At 38.3% G+C, this 16,568-nt stretch overlaps 1 protein-coding gene across 2 annotated transcripts; it reads right to left on the bottom strand.

Moving 5' to 3' along the window:
• Positions 1-1,342: 1,342 nt before the first annotated feature.
• On the bottom strand, positions 1,343-16,344 carry GMFB (glia maturation factor beta). Of its 2 annotated transcripts, none has more exons than XM_046009475.1 (7): positions 16,226-16,344; positions 11,335-11,431; positions 9,044-9,093; positions 8,362-8,411; positions 7,786-7,868; positions 6,708-6,781; positions 1,343-5,038 (listed from the first exon to the last, which is right to left on the bottom strand). In XM_046009475.1, exons 1-7 carry the CDS (start codon positions 16,226-16,228, stop codon positions 4,967-4,969), a joined length of 429 nt encoding a protein of 142 aa, XP_045865431.1. In that variant the 5' UTR covers positions 16,229-16,344; the 3' UTR covers positions 1,343-4,966. The 2 variants fall into 2 exon arrangements, with proteins under 2 accessions (XP_045865431.1, XP_045865430.1); XM_046009474.1 differs by having other exon boundaries at positions 7,786-7,871.
• Positions 16,345-16,568: the final 224 nt, after the last annotated feature.

A 16,568-nucleotide genomic window follows, 5' to 3' on the forward strand; every position in this document is an offset into this window, starting at 1 on the left:
TGGACAGCAAGTACATCCATGTGGGACAAGTCATGGCGACCTAAAGGGCTTTGGCAAGGAGAGTTAGCCGGGGCCTTTCTACCTCATGAAGGGCTGCAGACCATTTGGGTTTGGCTGTCCACTACAGGTGAGAAGTGGGCCAAAATGCTAAGGGCCTTACATTCTAGGAAGAGAATCTGTGCTTAATCATGTAGGTGGTGGTGACAAGGAGTGTCTCGCTCATGCATGCTCTCTCTCTCTCTCTCTCTCACACACACACACACACACACACACACACACACACATTTTCTCTGGGGCCTACAGCATGGCTTTTGAGTGCAACCTAGGCATTCTGCTGTTTCTTTCCTGTAATTTGAGAAGGGGGGTTACCGAGGCAGGGCACTTTCAAGTCACCTGGGGACAAATCTCAAGAACAAGAGATGGTGTGAAAACTCCCTGATGCTCAGCAGTAAGATCTTTAATTTACTTGGCTCCCCAACCTAGCAAAAAATATACTGTAAAGGATTCAACATCCACTCAGGGTGTGTCCTCATGCAAATGATAGTGGGCCTACCCTGGGACATTAAGTGGTTAGAAATGCTTTTTGCTGCTGAAAAGTGAAAAGACCAAAAAACAAAAGCAAAAACAATCAAAACCAACCAACCAAACAAACAAAAAAAACCAAGGTGAAAAAATTTAGGAGCTCGCTGTTTTGAATAGGTAAATGGACAAATCTGAGAAATAATACATGTTTCCAAGCTCTGGGCAATTCTCCTTGTGAGATTCCTGAAGACAGGAAGACAATAAACTACTCCTTTCACAAACATGAACAAATCGTGACTTCTAGCACGTATTCAATCACAGGAAGTGTATGGTAGACTCTACAAATTAGGTAAGTAGTGGTGACTTGTATTCACTCGACAGCTAGCTATGAAACACAAACCATGCAGAATAGTCTAAAACAAAGGCAAGATGGACCTTCAATGGATGTCTAACAAATAGTGACATACTATATTCAATAAAAGATCCTTCAATTTGATTCCTTAGAAGTGCACAGCCCCTTTAACTTACGGTTTTCCCTTTGAGAGCAAAGGGTTCATCATTTGAGATAATGCCCTCTGCCACTACAAACAAATCATTTTAGCCTCAGAACAAGTTTTAGAAATCTTTATAACCTTGTTAAATTCTCCCTCACCCATTCCCATCTTTGCCAAGTGGTTCCTATTTATTTTGCCTCTGTTTTTTCCAGAGAAAGTGAACTGCTGAATCTGTGTGGCTCACGCAAAGGCCACAACTGAGCCAGGCAGGTAATGGTAACTCCAAAAGGGAGAGGAGGTGAGAATAAAAAATGAGAAGCCAGAAGTCCTTTCATGTTAACATTTTATTTAAACCAGTACAAGCACCATGCTTAACAGAAGACTGTCCAAAATAAACATGCAATATGAACTAGCAGAGACTGAAATCACAGCTTAAGAAGTTGTGCCAGTTGTTGAGTTTGTTAAATGATGACAGGGAACTGTTAAAATTCACAAGACTAAACCATTAATATTTCAAGCCTCCTAAATGAGATTATATTGTACCATCCAGATCAATGGGAACTGCCCTGGCAAGTTAGTGATCTCAAACGATATTCAAGTAATATATGTGTATGAGCTATATTCCAAAAAGCAAGAAAACACAGTTTCTATCACAACCTTAACATAGTTGTTCTGTATATTATAGGAACATGGTCACTGATTTGAAATGTCAAACGGCATAACAAGAAACAAATTTCTCAAGAATATTCAACTTGGGACCATTGGTGTTAAGTCACCTAAGAAGATTTACATTCTTCCAGAAATACAAAATAAGATTTGTCCAGAAATGTTTGAGACACTTTTTCACACAAGTTGTAAAGGCTCAAATTCTATAGATTCCAGTATTATCAGTCCATTGAACAAACAGGGAAAGCAACCGTACTAAGAATATTTGAATTGACAGAATACAAGTTACTTTCTACTTCCACCAAATATCAGCATTTAAACTCTTATGAAAATATCTATTCATCACTAGTCCATATTATGGATTAATGACATTGCTCAGGTTTTAAAGTAGTCCAAACTTTTTTTAAGTATACCTTCCTTACTATCTATATGGGTGGGGAACAAAGACAGCCAAATTTAATTTGGCAATAAATTCCTCTAACTGGAAATTTTTAGTTAAAGTGTCAGACCAGGATACAGTTTATGGCTACATTTGACTCCTGAAAATAGGAGATAAAAGGGGAGAGAAAAGTGCTGACAGACATTTTGCTACAAAGGGTTGTAATGGTAATAAAAAATTTAGTAACACCCTCTTAAACAAGAGTATGTTTAACTGCACTATGCATTTGGCAAACTTTTTAGAAATAGACAATTTGAACATTTATTTTAGAAGTCAATTAAACAAAAATGGTCTAACAACCTTTCTCCTAACATGATTGCTTCCAGACCAGAACAAAGCAAAGACTATTCAAAACTCTGACATTTTGGAATTTCAGCATAGTAACCTGAGAACAGTTTTCTTCATATGTCATTTATGTTGCCACCAAAACCGTACTAAAAACATGCTAGGATTACAAGCTGACTCTATGAGATGCTATGCAGAACTTATGCAAGGCCAACAATTTCAAAACTAATGCTGACTTAGAAGACCATGAAGGAGGTTCCCAGGAAAAAAGCTGATGCCAAAAGGGAAAGATTACGACATGAATGGGAATGGCTGCACCAGAAAGCTATGGAATGTAAAAATTGGAATTATCCAATCTGGAGTTATTATATGAGAGAAGGCAGAAAAAGAGAGCAAATTGAACATATACTTGAAAAGAAGAATGCAAAATTTGATTACATGGAAGGGAAGTTTACATAAAAGTCTGAGAACATTCTAGAGCATTGGATGTGTAAATCTCCCTAATCTCTCTATAGGACAGAGGGAGCCAAAACATGTTGTTGTCTTGCAAAATACATGTTATTGATAAGGAGTCAAACAAGCTCAAAAAGGCATGATTTATCACAGCTCTTTGTCCCTGTTAGAGAACAGGGGAACTAAGTTCTGTTTATGAAAGTCAGTAGCCTCTGACAATATGGAGGACTTTTAAATTTGAAAACTAAACAAAACAACTAAAACATGCAAGACAAAATAAAGAACCTCATTAAAAAATACATTCTTGCAGCACTAGTTTCTCTTATTGCTGCAAACATGGTGAAATGAAATCTCATTTCCTTCATTTAAAAACATTAAAAACACTCTCATTCACCTGGGTTATATCTGCATTTCCACAGAATTATAAGCATTATTCTCCAATATCAAAATAGCTGTTTAAAGAATTCGTAATTTGTAAACTTCCTGGGTGAAGGTGTCCCCCCCCCCCCCGCCCCAGAAACTGGAATAAAGAATCCTTCCCATTCATTAACCAAAACAAATGCCCACTCTAGCACTTCCTCTCTCCAACTAACTTCCTATTGCTTCCCATTTTTTAGATTAGTGAAGCCAGTGTTGGCCACAAAAAAGAGTCAATATTGTGAAAATTCCAACTACCTTTACCTCTTTATTAGTGTTGGCACAGAAACCTTTAAAAAAAAAAAAGCAGAGAATATATAAATGAAAAATAGACCAACATAAAATAATGCCTTTATAGTTTTGAAATGACTAAGATATTCTTAATATTAAGAATTCGCTCACCAAATTTGGTTAGTCTTTATAGTCCTAAGATCTTTTGTCAAATTAATGTTGAACAGTTACTTGTATGTTGTTCTTAAAGTACACTATATATTAGAATCCTTGCTTTATGCCAAGGATGCCAACAAGACAGATGTCCAGTTCAGAATATCTTCTGACATTTAGGATAGAAGATGCAATTTCTATTAATGTGTTAATGTTATTAACTCTGGCCAAGGTTTTAAGATAAGTAATTTTTCCTATGGCACAAGGGTAATCATAAATATACCCCAAATTATAACTTTCAACTGCCATATGTTCACCAATGCAAGCAGAGAGTTGGAATTTTTTAAAATATGAAGTTGATTTTATTACAAATTTCAGATACACACATTAGAAAATTGTTTTACTTGGACCCCTTACAAAAGTATTAATTTCACCAAATCTGGAATACTGGCAGTGTAAAAGTCTTAAACTAACTTTTTAAAGCCAACAAATCAAAGGCACAGTATTAACACATTTAAAATAACTTGTGTTCACAGGACAACATTAAGAGGTGCTTTATATAAATAAGGTGTTATTAACCTAGATGCAAAACTAGCTATGACACAACCAGGAATGAAGTCCTTGATTAGTTCCAATCTATCAATTTCCAAGACTACGATGCTATTTTCTGTAAGAAGAAAATATAATAGTCATAACTACTATAAAATCTAACACCAGATCTTAAGAATGAATGATTGATGAATAAAGTTTCTGCACTTGATTTAAAAGATACAGGAAACCACAGAAGGTATGGAATTGATGACAAGTGTACCTGTAATGCAGCTTACACTACAGTAAATTATTTTTCATGGCTCTGTATTGGGTCATTCAAGTCTTTTACCCCAAATTAATTTCAAAGATTTGACAAGTGATAATATGCTATTTTCATATATAAACTGCTAATATCCAGTATTTGTCAAAAGGAGGCAACTGTTGTCTATCACAATCTAATACCCACTTTCCAATGGTGTCTGTAAATAGTAACAAATTCTGAACCATAGGTTATAGAAATTAGTCACAAGAGTGCAAAAAGTCCCTGGAGAGAAGTAGTCCACCTAACAATTACAAATATAAGGAAACACTTTACAAAGTTTCATTACTATGAAGATGATTTTCCCTTTGTTCAAACTCTGAACAAATGAATAATTTTTCTTTACTGCAGGAAACAAACTGTAAGTAACAGTGCATTTTTAGGCGTAAGTATTTATGTCTGGTTCCAGTATGGTCAGGTTAATACATAAATACTTTAGAAACACAGAAGTTCACATTAGTGGAAAAATCCAAGTTTCTCACGTAACCATTCTTCAGTTAGGTCTTCGGTATTTCTTATTTCAAATACCTTAAGAAAAAACATTAGGTCATACTTTGACACTCTCAAAAAAAAAAAACAAATCAAACACATTGTATATATTAGTATTAAATACCCAATTCTCCTTCCTTTTATTCATGTTGGTCAGGACTTATCTTTGTAAATTAGATATACCTTTACTTTTTAAAAATACTAAGTACTGACTTACCAAAGTTTAGCAGTTAAGATGGCATAAAACCAGAACTCTCTTAAAAGCTATGAATATTCTAAAAGAATCTATGAATCAAATCTACAAACTCTAAGAGTTCTGTACATCTTACCCACTAGAAGAGATACCCCAAGTACATAAAACTAAAATCAATCTAGTTAGGAAATGGAAGAACATATGCTGGTCTTCCATAGTTGGAGGAAAGACAAGCTGTAGATAGTTCTGAAAAGGATGGACTACAGGTCCACAGCCACCAATCTTTGCAAGAATCTGTACACACACAGGCCCAGGAAGTATAACAGCTCTACAGAAACAACGTAATAGAGCAGAAAGGATGGGTTTGAAACCCAGCTGTGTCATTTACTATTACACAACCCTGGGCAAGTCTTTCATCTTCTGAACCTCAGTTCTCCCATCTCCAGAACAGGCATAACACCATCAACCTCAGGACTGTGGTGAGGATTTGATGTGATTATTTATAATAGGAACTTATAAATTGTAATGCCTAATACCACCACTTGATGGTGTGTTGTGGGATTAGAATGGAAATGAGGCTGTTAACAGAGCTCCTTCCTAATTACCCAACCCTCTTAGAGCAATTCCAGGGTGTTCCTATGGTACAAATGAGAAAAAGTAGTGTTGTTGGTGTCAATGACAATTACATGAGCTAAAGGGAAAAGGCAGAGGGCACTTAAAGACATCTCATGGGCTCATGGTTAAACATTAAAGGGGAAAACACTGATGCTGTACTTAAAATAAAACCTGAAAGGAAAGTTTATTTAATATTATTTTAGTGATGTAATAACCCATCTCAAAACCTTAAAAGTATATACTTTTTTCAACTAAACTAATACATGGACGTTAAATAAAGTTTGAGAATATGTACCCCTCTGACCGTTAAACTTCAATAATGCCGTAAAACAATGGGGGCATGTTAAATTTTAAGGAAAGTGTCTCATAAAAAACAGAATGGTCTAGCTTAATAAAGCTAATAAGTATTCTTAACAATTTCAGACTTGGGAACAATATACAGCTAACTACATAATATGGAATTCCTGCACAGAATGTGGTTCATTGAGCCCATGGTAAAGAGCTCTGAGAAGCTTCAATGCTTACTTTTATCTACTAGAAACTACATTATGGAAGATGAAAAACTCACAATAGATTGAATAATGGCAGTGGCTTTCCTCAAGCTGCCTATATTTTAAACATTATTTCTGCTAATCAACTTATAATTTCCGTTCAAAAAACATACTTTGATTAAAGACTTCTATCATTCTATTTCCAAAGAGTAAAACTCTTAAGTTTACTGCTCCAAATAACATTCACCTGAATAAAAAATACCTAACTCTTCAGCTTACTAAAGTAAGCTAATGCTACTTTACTAAACTAATGCTTTAATTTAATAATTTAGTAATTTAATTACTAAACTAATGCTCTAATAATAAGGGAAAATATTATCTCAACAAGCAAGTCAAACACAAATACCACCTTGGTTAGTTCAGCTGTTTGGACGAGCTTATTCTTACTCCCAGCATACATCATCTGTTGTTCAGGCTTACACCCTGGAAAAGAGATTAGTATAGAAATGAGACTTAAGAGTTTGCAAAAGTGATGGGTTTTCATTTTGTACTTCTACAATGACACATTCAGGATTTTCTTATGCTCTCAGGTTTAGAGAAAGCTTCAGTCTAACTGTGTATGGGTGTATTTCAAGAGTCTTAACACTGCATACTGCTTGCACAGAGCCATGGCTAAATGACAAACAAGTCCCTAGGGTTGATAAAAATAAATGTGGCTACATCTCTGCCGATCTTTTAGACCTCTGTAAATACTTAAGAACTTTTCAGCACAATCTTAATTTTGACATTAAATATCAAGATCAGTTTTATGGATGCCTAACATATATGCCTAACATATCGGGAATGGTGATGGATCAGTGTGGGGAGATCTGCTCTGGAAAAAAGTTACAGGCTGCTTACATATTAAGTTAAAAAAGTACTGTAGCTATTTTAAGTGCTAAGTAAATGATACAAGTAGTAAAGTTTAGAGAAGAGTTTGGAGAGTTTAATGTGGGCTTAAATGGTAGTAGTACTGGGAGTTCTGGGTATAATGGAGATATCTTAAATAACAGGAAGTGACTTCAATATCCAACATTAGCTACTCTGGGACTATTTATAAGGTTACAGGCATATCATCATTAAGTACTATTTTAAAGATAAATGCAAATATATATCATGATTATACATGAAGTTCATGTACTTATACACGAAACCTAAAAAGAAAATGTATGCTTTTTTAAAATGTTGCTACATTTTACATTCCTTAAAATGTATGTATGATTTGACCAAACAATTACACTTCTAGAAATGTATCCTAGAAAACTAGTTCTAATAGACGATGCTTTATAGCCACTTCTTTCTAGCGAAGAATTCACGTGCACATGCACATGTGCATGTTAGGTTATTCAACACTTCACATATTTAAAACAAGCACAAAATTTGTCTCCTGGAAAAATGGTTTAATTAGATTAGACCCAAACATTCACTATTCAAAGACAGTCACTCACCAACAGGACTGGAGAAAATAAAGCACAGAGGATATGAAACTCTTCCATCGTCATGTTGGTATTTATAACTATACACAATGAAGGTTTTTCTCAAGTTAAAGAAACTAAAATTACTGCTCTATTTGACACAAGTACTTACCAACAAAGTTTTGAAACAAAATACACACCTGGAAAGCTAGTGAGTGGTAAGTTTCTGTCCTCTCTATTTAAGCCATACCTTTATTATCATTATCTTTCCACAAAAGCACACATGAGCCCCAAAGATAAGGTACAAAAACATATAATCTGTCAAAAATAAATTTGTTAAAAGTATGGATTTTTTCTAAATTTTTACTGTAAACACATAATAATAAGTTTATAAAGGGAATTTTTTAAAAAGGAAATAATTCATCCCACTAGTATGTCAATTTCCCATTTTTCTTAGTCCAACATGTGTGCACTTTTTGATTGTGATCATGGTATAGGAGAAAATTTTGTAAAATACAGGACTTTTAAAAATTGAACAAACCAACTTCATAAATAAAATTCTGACCACTAAAGAAAACAAATCTTTTTAAAGCACTAAGAAAAGGATATCGAGGTTGTCGTTCAGGTAGTTCATCTTTAAGTTCATCTGGTGAAATGCCCTGGCACCATAAAGAAAAAAAACTTGTAAGCATTTTCTGACCCTAAAACCTTAAGAAATATTCCAAGCACCCATTCTACTAACAGATATAAATTCATAACCATATACCACAACATAAAATCTTATGTTACTAAATTGTATATAACCTGAGATTACTCAACCCTTAATCCACTGAAGGCCCACTCAGTTTAGTTCCATTTATTAACAAAATAGTTGTGCTCATGTTCCGCTAAAAGGAAATAACTGAGTAAGATAATAAGCCAACCATCAAAAAAACATCAATGTCTGATTTAGGGGGGAAAGTGAATTTCTTTTCAGTCTAAATTAGTTACTTTATTTGACAAACTAAGTGCTTAGGTTATAGCATTTTAGTTTTTAATTACTGGCCAAGCAATTGAGAAGTTACACCGGACATGTAGCCTTATCTTCTATCACTTATTACACCGGATTTCAGTAATGTTTTAAAGAAGGTGATACAATTAGCAAGACAACATGCTACCTAATAATTAGCACAGGCTTTTCATGCATAATGAGCATTTATTTAGACTCATTGTAAAAGTACACGTAATATATCAACTCTTAGGCAATAATAATTGCTTAACTATAAAAATGTACTTAGCTGATCAAACAAACCTCAAGCTCTTCATCCAGTACCACCAGGCGCTTATCCTTATCAATCTTCACTAAAATAAAAATACAGTGTCAGTAAACTGTGATTCTAATGGACCTTGATCTCTCCAACCCAGAGTCTCAGCCCTTTTTCGGGCATCTAAAATTAAAACATTAAGAAACACAAACATAAACCTCATTTGCAGTTTCGTTTATGGTCTATTAACTAGCTGTGCTTTTCAAGCAGTCAGCATTTAAAGGCTTTTACCCACAATTTCCATCACCTAATTTGTGTATTTACAATTTTATGTCAACTCCTTACATTTTCTGAGTATCTGAAGAATTTTGTAACTCAAATGCAACTTCCCACATAATAAGGTCTGAAAGGGTGACTGTAAATGAGACTGGTCTATGTAACATGGTTAGAACTGCAAGAGACAAGCAGACCAGGAGTTAAGATAGAACCGCGACCAATTCCCAGCTTCTCCAGAGTCAAGACTTCATAGAGCAATGGGATTATTATGAGATAGTGGATTACCAAATAGCAGTGAGAGCCATATCCAAATATACAAAACATAATCCAAAGCCAAGCTGAAATATGTTTAGATAATCTATGCCTTTATTCTTTCTATTACTCTAAAAAGTTGGCCATTTTTGGTTTTACACTAATTTCATAATAAATTCTGTAAGATATTAAGGTCTCAAATAGCTTTACCTCTCACAGCACAAAAGCACGGACACGAATTTTCACTTTTAAGAACTGTTTGCCTACATTGTAGTTTTTCTTTTAAGAGGTTTTTAAAAATTTATTTATTTGACAGAGAGAGAGAGACCACAAGTAGGCAGAGAGGCAGGCAGAGAGAGAGGGGGAAGCAGGCTCCCTGCCAAGCAGAGAGCCAGACACGAGCCTATCCCAGGACCCCGAGGTTAAGCTGAGGCAGAGGCTTAACCCACTGAGCCACCCAGGCACCCAAAACTCATTACAAGTTGTCACTACCTCATTAACTCACATCTGCCAGATGCCTCTCTGTTAAGTATAGTCTATAGAGATCTACACTGTTACCCCTTTGCCCTTCTTTCACCTTTCTAAATCCCTACCCCACATATTAAATACTACTTAAGAATATAAAAGAGGGGCACCTGGGTGGCTCAGTGGGTTAAAGCCTCTGCCTTCGGCTCAGGTCATGATCCCAGGGTTCTGGGATCAAGCCCCACATCGGGCTCTCTGCTCAGCGGGGAGCCTGCTTCCTCCTCTCTCTCTCTCTCTCTGTCTGCCTCTCTGCCTAACTGTGATCTCTATCAAATAAATAAAGTCTTTAAAAAAAATTAAAAAAAAAAAAGAATATAAAAGAAATCTGCCTAACATCAGATAATCTCACAGTGGGAGAGGCAATATGCAAATCATTCTTTCCACTGTCAGAAGTCAGTCACGCTTAAAAGTAATCTCTATGAAACAAGCGGCTCAAATCAAAAATTGAAATAAGGCCTCAAATCACTGTCAAGACAATGCTGAACACTTTAACATTTTAGGTGCAGGCAAAGGTTTCTGGCTGAGATTGAATGAGCAGGCAATTTTTAGCCTCCTGAGAAGTTAAAGGATGGAGTTGGATGGGTCACTACAATGACCAGGTGGCTGAGATCATCTTCTCCAGAGCTGAACAGGCAGCTGAGGAGAGAGGTAGGGCACTCCACCTCTGTTCTGGGATAACAGCTGTTATTTACTTTTTTTTTTTTTTTTAAAGATTTTATTTATTTATTTGACAGACAGAGATCATAGGTAGGCAGAGAGGCAGCCAGAGAGAGAGGAGGGGAAGCAGGCTCCCTGCTGAGCAGAGAGCCTGATGCGGGGCTCGATCCCAGGACCCTGGGACCATGACCTGGGCCGAAGGCAGAGGCTTTAACCCACTGAGCCACCCAGATGCCCCTGTTATTTACTTTTTAAAGTGATGTAAAAGCAAGACAAAGGGAAACCTGAGTGGCTCCGTCAGTTAAGATTGTCCCTTTGGCTCAGGTCATAATCCCAGGGTCCTGGGATGGAGTCCCCATCCCCCCCCCCCCCTTGCTCAATAGGAAGCCTGCTTCTCCCTGGCACTCCCCCTGCTTGTGCACACCACACCCCCATGCCTGCATTCTCTCTCTCTGACAAGTAAATACATACAATCTTTTTAAAAATAAATAAATAAATACATAAAAGCAAGGGGGAAGATTAAAACAGAAGGAGACAAATTATTTCCTAATGGCTCAGTTTATTCAATGTAGCTACAAGATAAAAATCAATGAAGACCATGTAACTGAGGCAATCACGTTAAGCTTACTTATAATGGCAGCATTGTTCGTTTCTTTGCGAAAACGAAACTTTCTCAGCTTTTCCACTAAATCTTCGGCGACATCACAAACCACCAAAGACTCACTCTAGAAAAGAAAAAAAAATCATGTATAAAACACTGTAACTTTAGGACAAGTATGTGTTAAAATTATAAAACTTAATACCTTTAAAAACATACGCTGACATCTACAAAGGTCACAAATGTGGGTTAACGTGAAACACACGAATACTTAAAAAGGTTTTAAATCTACCAACGTGTGTATCTAAATTATACACACTTGTTCATCTACATCTAGGCTACGCTTTAACTTTCTCTTTGGCTAATAAATAGCTTAAAGACGTAGATACAATAATGTGCAACTTCATCAGAATCGTAGAGGAAGAGAAGAATATAGGAAATTCAAGGACCACTGTCTGCTCTTACAAAGTATGACATTTTTGCACTATGCAGGAAAGTAATCTTTATTTTACTTTGAATTAATAAGACCTTGGTTCATTTTTGTGTCTTATAACTATGAAAAAATACAAATAAAGTATGAAACATAAACCACAAGAGTAAAGACCAATAACATTTTATATCTTAATGAAATGACTATGGGAATTTTAAAAAAGAATTATTGAGAATTATGAAAGTGAGATGCCTGGCTGGCTCAGTCTGTAAAGCATGCCCCTCTTGTTCTTGGGGTCATGAGTTCAAGCCCCACACTGGGTATAGAGATTACTTAAAAAAAAAAAAGGAACTATGAAAACAAAACCAGATGAAACAAATAGAAAAACTAAAAGCAGGGGCGCCTGGGTGGCTCAGTGGGTTGAGGCCTCTGCCTTCGGCTCAGGTCATGATCCCAGGGTCCTGGAATTGAGCCCCGCATCGGGCTCTCTGCTGAGCAGGGAGCCTGCTTCCCTCTCTCTCTCTGCCTGCTTCTCTGCCTACTTGTGATCTCTGTCTGTCAAATAAATAAATAAAGTCTTAAAAAAAAAAATCAATGAAAAGCTGCTTTTACAAATTATGAAAAAATGTAAGAGATTCATTTTCAGAAATGTGGCAAGGAAATGACCAGAGGACTCTTCTCGTAGTAACGCAAATGTATTACTGATTGTAAACACAAGCATGGATTTTTTCCCCCTTTTTTCAATGTGTGAAACTTTGAACACATACAAGAGAATAGTATCGTGGAACCCTATGCACCTATAACTCAGCTTCAAACATTATCAACACACAGCCAATCTTACTGCATGATCACTCTCCACACTGCCTGATGGACTGTCATGGAGCAAAGGCCCAAAGTTATTTCAACTATAAATATTTTAGTATGTATCATTAAAATGACAGTATGTGACATTAAGAACATAAGGACAATAACATTATCTCACCTTAAAACACTAACAATAATTCCAGTATCAAACAAACAAACAGGATTCAAATTCCCCTCAATGTTTTGTTTTTTTTTCCCCAGCAGTTGGTTTAATTCAGTCAGGTGCCAAACAAAGTCCACATTCTTTAATCTATTCCTATATAAGGCCCCCACCCCGGAACCCCCCCACCCCCCACTCCTTCAAGAGAATTAGAAGAGTTCTGAGACCAATGCTAAATACAGATGTGTCATTATAACCCAAAAGGATTAATGTTGTCAATTTTAAGTTAAAACACAAATTTAATAAAAGCTTGCTTTTTTTACCCCATGTTGGGTAAATGAGAGCATAAGTTAAAGCAGGAAATAGCTATCAATTTTAAATTGTCCTTTAAACTCAGAACACTGGTAATATGTAAGGTATGATATATCCCAGGATATGCTATTTATAGTAAGAAAGACATCCCACCAATAATTAGTATCCAATGAATAAGGCTCCTTCAGGAGTCAAGTACATGCATCCTATTAGTTCTCCTTAGAGAAAGAGGTGCTAAGTCATATGGCGCTTCCTAAAGGTAGTATTCAATCCCAGTCCATTTTTTTCTATCTTTGAAGAAAGATATAGAGTCAAAAAACTAGACTTTTCATTCTCTCTTCAACCAAGGTAGAACCCATCAGTGAAATGAATAAGTATTTTAGATTCCTCTTCAGGCAAAGACCAATTTATCACAAGTCTTATCTTCCACCTCTGATACTCAGAGCTGCTTGTGCAATCTTGACCTTCTAAGGACCAGGAACCAAGTGAAAAACATGCTGTGATTTAATTTATATAGCTCTTTTTGGGGGCATATTCACCCCTCCCAATACAATAAGATTCCTTTCTACAAGAAAAGGGACCCAGGCTCAGTCAATTCTAATTGCTTAGTAGAAGCATTTAAGAATAAGTGTAACACGAGGCGCCTGGGTGGCTCAGTGGGTTAAAGCCTCTGCCTTCGGCTCAGGTCATGATCCCAGGGTCCTGGGATCGAGCCCCACATCGGGCTCTCTGCTCAGCAGGGAATCTGCTTCCTCCTCTCTGTCTGCTTCTCTGCCTGCTTGTGATCTCTGCCAAATAAATTTTAAAAATCTTAAAAAAAAAAAAAGAATATGTGTAACACTCTGCAAACAACTCTATATGAGAAAATATTAACACACGGTTAAGGGCATTGTTGAACTCAAGTGTTCACCTATTGGTTTATCCACGTCAGGAACACTTAGTGAATGTAAGCACTGGGCTAAGTGCTGGGGATACAATCGTATAAAATTATATCGCATAAAATAAATAAATAATATGGGCCTGCCCTCAGGGAGCTTCTAATATAGTCTATACAGAACAGACCTACATCAAAAGGATCACGTAAGAAAACATACTTGTTTGCACCTGTGATAAGAACTAGGCAGGAGAAACAAATGCTGCTACGAGAATTTACGACTGAGGAAAGATCAAAAAAGATGGTCACAAAAGATCTGCCTGAAAAAGGTATCTGGAGGGCCAAAACTGCCTATGCATAGACTCTTTGATTAAAGGGATCACAGCACATCTAAGTTAATGAAAGGCATGCATGACTCAAGCACAGAGAATGAGCTGGAACATGGTATAACAGGAAGTTGGGCAGGGGCTGGACCACATAGGGTCCAGTGGGTCATATTTGGTCTTTATCCTATGAGCAATGGGAAGCCACTAAAGTGTTTTAAGCAGAGTGGTTATGGGAAACGTGACCAAATCTGCATGCAGGAAACAGGCAGAGTGCCAAGATGAATAAAGCAAGACTAGTTACTTGGCAAGCTTAGTACAAAAGGAGAGATGAAAAGTAGCTTAGATTGATGGAGATCAACAGAAGTAGGGAAATAACTGCTAATAACAGTTAACATGGATTAAACGCCATGAGAGAAACATAGTGCAATATCCTTTACATGCATCTCCTCTCATACTCAAAACAATCCCTTAGGATGAGTTTGTTCTATTATCCCCATTTTGCAAGAAACTAAGGGTTAGAGATGTTGTTTCTTTCCCAAAGTTACACAACCAGTTGAAGCCTGATCTCTAGCTAACACTAAAGGCGCTAGTGACGGACTGGGTATTGGATGGGTGAGTTAGGAAAAAGGGTTATCAAGGTGACTGGGAAGATTCCCACTTGTGTAACAGACCAAACAATAGCTTTCACTGAGTTAAGAACACTGAGGAAGAGAAAAGAGCAGGTTTGCAGGGCAAGAGCACGAGTTCTACTTTGGACAAACTGAGGTGGCTCTGAGGCACCCAAGTGGGGAAAAGCTTCCTAGAGGATAACTAAATAATAGGAGATATAGCTCTGGACTGGATCTCAGAAGCAAGCGTGATAAAAATTCACAAGTTATCTGCTTACAGATAGGAGTTAACTGAAGCTATGAGTGTAAGGAAAGATGGAAAGAATACAGAAGGGAAAGCAAAGCGTTAGGCTGGAGCCTAGAACTCCTACCTGTGATATTCAGGTAGAGAACAGTCTGCATGGGATACAAATGGTCCAACAGGAAAAGTAGGAGAAAAAAGAGAAGCCGAGGGAAAGCGTGCAGGAAGAGAATGCTTCAAAAAGGAGAGAGTAGTCAACTGCCTAGAATGCAGATGAAAAGTCAGGAAAGATGAGAACTGAAGACAGTCCCTTGGATTTGGTGACCATGACAAGATCTATTAGATGGAGGTGGGTTGAGAAATGAGTGGGAGGTCAGACGTAGGACAGTGGGGGATTGTGTTTTGTTTCTAATCAGAGAAAAGAGCATATTTAAACACCCGATAGGAAAAGATCCAGCAAATTCTTGTTAGGCAATTTATTTAACTTTCCACTTTATTTTTGAGTTAGGGGTTCAATCCGTTCGAGAACGGAAGCGAAAGCCCCCAGAACAAACTAAAGCTTTTGACGGTCACTTCAAGGCTAAGAACCAAAACCGTAGGTCAAAAGATTTCCACTTGCCCTAACTGGAAGAAAGCAATACGTAAAAATCCTTAAAGGCAGGACGGGGAAGGACACAGAAGCTTAGGCGAGGCCGTGAGAATGGAATCTGAAATTTCGTGCCCTTCCTGCAAAGGCCGCCAGGCGGAAGGTGCTCAGCGCCTGTCTGCCCTCAGGCCAGGCCCGGGTCCTGGCAAATAAACTGGCGTTTGGGGCAGCCCTTCCAGGTGCCAGACCCCCGGCCCCTCCGACCCTGCGTTTCAGGAGCTGGAACCCTCCATTCAGAAAGACCGGGCGAGGATAACCTAGCAGTACTGGCCGCACCCCAGTACCAAGATCCGCTGGGCGGGTCGACCCCAGGCCCAGCTGGAGGATGCTGCCCTTAGGCGGGGTGGCAGCGGCGGCGGAGGGAGGCCAAGTCCCTGGCTGTGGGCACGCGCCAGTAGCCGGGGCGGAAGCGGCCGCCGACTCACCCCGGGCGCTGCCCGCCGAACTCGGCTCTGGCAAACCGGAGAGCCGGGCTGACTGGCCCAGCCCTCCGGCCCCCGCCCTCCCAGCGGCAACTCACCATTTTCCTTCCGGCCGTCAGCGGCTCCTCGCCTTTCCTCAGGCCCCTTTAAGAATGGCACGGCGGCCGCCTCCCTTCCTGCCCCGGCGCCTTGGCAGAGTCGCCCCCACCCATCAACGCGGCCGGGGCGGGCCGCCACGTGACGGCGGACGGCGGGAGGCGAGGCTCAAAATTCACGGAAACGCGAGCGCCCGCTCGCTCCTGCTCCTTTCAGGAAAAGAGGTTCTGTCTGCTTTAGCCAAACTCTGAGAGCAACTTCATGCTGACATAATTAAGTCAAGTCAGTCGTTTCAATGGCAAGTATGTACACTGACCAGAGCCTACATTCCAAATTTAACTCTCC

The sequence above is a fragment of the Meles meles genome, chromosome 6, assembly GCF_922984935.1.
Source record: "Meles meles chromosome 6, mMelMel3.1 paternal haplotype, whole genome shotgun sequence".
NCBI classification, from domain to species: domain Eukaryota; kingdom Metazoa; phylum Chordata; class Mammalia; order Carnivora; family Mustelidae; genus Meles; species Meles meles.

Bases quoted from the DNA above. Each gene is read 5' to 3' on its own strand.
- GMFB (XM_046009474.1), bottom strand. The intron at 6,782-7,785 runs GTGAGTGACTGT...TCTCTTTTCCAG, and splicing joins TATTTTCTCCAGTCCTGTTG to GGTGTAAGCCTGAACAACAG. The intron at 5,039-6,707 runs GTGGTATTTGTG...TTTTTTCTTAAG, and splicing joins AAACAGCTGAACTAACCAAG to GTATTTGAAATAAGAAATAC.